Below are 2,855 nucleotides of genomic sequence, written 5' to 3'. Positions count from 1 at the left end.
CGGGGAGTCAGAGGGAGGCACGAAAGCCGGGCAAAAACAACTCTGGGGAGCCTGTTCTCGGGGCTGCCTGCGCGCGGACTGCGCAAGTCGGGGCGAGAACGCGTTCGGCTTTGCTTTTCCTGGTCATCCGGGACACTGCGCATTGCCGGGCAGGGGAGTGGGCAACCACCTCGGAGTCCGTTTTCTAAATCCAAAGAACAAGGAACAAGAGCACCGGGTGGTCTGAAAGCACCTGTGTTGTCAATGCTCCCGGTTAACACCGTCTTACGTTAACGTAGGTCAGCAGAGAAATTACCACGTAGGAGCCGTCAGGAACGTCCTTTGGCTGTTGTATTTGAGAGACCACCGAGAGCATTTATTTTTGTGTCTAACCCGCCTCCCCTGCCGTGTACATACACCAAGAGGGACTCCTATGGCTTTTTAAGGTAATTATGAATGTCCTCGAGCCCGTTGAATGAGATGCAGGATATAGCCTACCTTTACCGCAAACACTGGCAATCCTGCTTTCCTTTTAATTTACGGTACCTTTTACACCGTTACTGCACACCCCCCCTCAGCCCGCCACCGGAAAAAAAAAAAAAACCAACAAAACAGGACGGGTAGGAACTCACGACAGTATCAGCTCTTTTACTGAGAATGTGGGTGGCTCTTAAAAGAGCCTTTGGGTTAAGCAGATTTTAGCCAAGTATTTACTTGGAGCTGGTGTACTTGGTGACAGCCTTGGTGCCCTCGGACACGGCGTGCTTGGCCAGCTCGCCGGGCAGCAGCAGGCGCACGGCCGTCTGGATCTCCCGCGAGGTGATGGTGGAGCGCTTGTTGTAGTGCGCCAGGCGCGAGGCCTCGCCCGCGATGCGCTCGAAGATGTCGTTGACGAAGGAGTTCATGATGCCCATGGCCTTGGACGAGATGCCCGTGTCGGGGTGCACCTGCTTCAGCACCTTGTACACGTAGATGGAGTAGCTCTCCTTGCGGCTCTTGCGCCGTTTCTTGTCACCTTTTTTCTGCGTCTTGGTGACGGCTTTCTTGGAGCCCTTCTTGGGCGCGGGGGCGGACTTGGCCGGCTCGGGCATGGCAGCGAATCCTCTCACCACAGCGCCAGTGACGATCTCTGGGACAGAGAACAACGCGCGTCTCTGAGCGAGCGACTTTTATAGAGCGGTTATGCAAATTAGGGATTACCGTACCCTAAGCTGTTATTGGCTGAAGCAAGTTTTTGCGGTGATAGCGCTCCGCCCTTCATCGTCATTGGTGAAATCTGGATCCGCGTTCCTATTGGCTGTTTTAAGCATATCCCTGTCTTAGCCAATCGGAAGTCGCGCCTTCCGCTGAAGAGGTATATAAGGCCGAGCTCGGGGCATGGTATTACTGCATTCGTTTGTTGGTTTCGTTTGCTCAGCCATGATTTTGTTTGCGACCATGTCCGGTCGCGGGAAGCAGGGCGGCAAGGCGCGGGCCAAGGCCAAGTCGCGCTCGTCGCGGGCCGGGCTGCAGTTCCCCGTGGGCCGCGTGCACCGGCTGCTGCGCAAGGGCAACTACGCGGAGCGCGTGGGCGCCGGCGCGCCGGTGTACCTGGCGGCCGTGCTGGAGTACCTGACGGCCGAGATCCTGGAGCTGGCGGGCAACGCGGCCCGCGACAACAAGAAGACGCGCATCATCCCCCGCCACCTGCAGCTCGCCATCCGCAACGACGAGGAGCTCAACAAGCTGCTGGGCAAGGTGACGATCGCGCAGGGCGGCGTGCTGCCCAACATCCAGGCCGTGCTGCTGCCCAAGAAGACCGAGAGCCACAAGGCGAAAGCCAAGTGAGCGCAAAGGCTGCGAAGTTTAACCAAGAGAAACCGAAAGGCCCTTTTAAGAGCCATCCACAAATTCAGAGAAAGAGCTTGAATTTCATTACGGTGGCGAAAGTACGCGGGAGGTTTTGAAATGCTTATCTCAGACACTTTAACTGTCAGTGCCGGGCGCAGCTCCGCGCAGACAGCACCCGCCCTGCTCTGGGGCGGGGCTGATAGCAGTTCCAGGAAGCAGCTCAGCCCTTCCGCAGCCAATCCCTGCGCATTGTGGGCATTTTGAAAGCTACGAAGGCGCTACTACCCTCTCCCTACCAATTCAAGTGTTCCTCGAGCTGTTTTCGGAGTCAAACAGCATATTTATCAAAAGGGGCCCCCAGCCACAGCATTCCAGCCCAAATGTCGGTAGCTCTTAAAAGAGCCATTGGGTTTAAATGTGAAGCAAGACTATTTCCATGTGGGGCTTTCTTCTTCTTGTGTGCTGCCTTTTTGGCTTGGCCGCTTTGGGCTTCACCGCTTTCGCCTTAGGCGGGCTCTTCGCTGCTGCCACCGCTTTTTTGGGCCTGACAGTCGCCCCCAGCCACAGCATTCCAGCCCAAATGTCGGTAGCTCTTAAAAGAGCCATTGGGTTTAAATGTGAAGCAAGACTATTTCCATGTGGGGCTTTCTTCTTCTTGTGTGCTGCCTTTTTGGCTTGGCCGCTTTGGGCTTCACCGCTTTCGCCTTAGGCGGGCTCTTCGCTGCTGCCACCGCTTTTTTGGGCCTGACAGTCTTTGTCGCCTTCTTTGGGCTCTTGGCTGCTTTCTTGGCTGCAGGCTTAACCTTCTTGGGACTGTTCTTTGCTGTCACCGCCTTCTTGGCGGCCCTGGCGGGCTTCCTAGCCGCCGGCTTCTTGGGCTTGATTACTGTAGTTTTTTTCTTCTTAGGAGCCTTTTCCTTCACTTCCCCGGGTTTCTTGCTGAGGCGGAAGGAGCCGGAGGCGCCGGTGCCCTTGGTCTGCACCAGAGTGCCCTTGCTGACGAGGCTCTTGAGCCCCAGCTTGATGCGGCTGTTGTTTTTCTCCAC

At 56.3% G+C, this 2,855-nt stretch overlaps 4 protein-coding genes across 4 annotated transcripts in view; 1 reads left to right on the top strand and 3 right to left on the bottom strand.

Moving 5' to 3' along the window:
• Positions 1-355, bottom strand: part of LOC102041908 (histone H3-like) — a 1,461-nt gene extending 1,106 nt beyond the window's left edge. Inside the window, exon 1 of the mRNA XM_031057772.1 lies at positions 269-355. Coding sequence (XP_030913632.1) covers positions 269-355 — 87 coding nt within the window. The remainder of the gene's footprint in view (positions 1-268) is intronic.
• Positions 356-643: 288 nt separating this feature from the next.
• Positions 644-1,118, bottom strand: LOC102044128 (histone H2B 5). The gene has a single exon (XM_031057733.1). The coding sequence runs from the start codon at positions 1,068-1,070 to the stop codon at positions 690-692; it is 381 nt and encodes a 126-aa protein (XP_030913593.1). The 5' UTR covers positions 1,071-1,118; the 3' UTR covers positions 644-689.
• Positions 1,119-1,383: 265 nt separating this feature from the next.
• Positions 1,384-1,878, top strand: LOC102043958 (histone H2A-IV). Its single transcript, XM_005421897.2, has one exon. The coding sequence runs from the start codon at positions 1,399-1,401 to the stop codon at positions 1,804-1,806; it is 408 nt and encodes a 135-aa protein (XP_005421954.2). The 5' UTR covers positions 1,384-1,398; the 3' UTR covers positions 1,807-1,878.
• A 342-nt stretch (positions 1,879-2,220) lies between these two features.
• LOC102041738 (histone H1.11L-like) overlaps positions 2,221-2,855 on the bottom strand; it is a 2,924-nt gene continuing 2,289 nt past the window's right edge. The window contains exons 2-3 of the mRNA XM_031057771.1: positions 2,473-2,849; positions 2,221-2,353 (exon numbers count right to left, since the gene is read on the bottom strand). Of these exons, the coding sequence (XP_030913631.1) occupies positions 2,221-2,353; positions 2,473-2,849 (510 nt within the window). The remainder of the gene's footprint in view (positions 2,354-2,472; positions 2,850-2,855) is intronic.

Source organism: Geospiza fortis, unplaced genomic scaffold (genome assembly GCF_000277835.1).
Source record: "Geospiza fortis unplaced genomic scaffold, GeoFor_1.0 scaffold173, whole genome shotgun sequence".
Lineage (NCBI taxonomy): Eukaryota > Metazoa > Chordata > Aves > Passeriformes > Thraupidae > Geospiza > Geospiza fortis.
The sequence above is the reverse complement of the archived record's forward strand: the minus strand, read 5'-3'. Positions and strand labels throughout refer to the sequence as shown.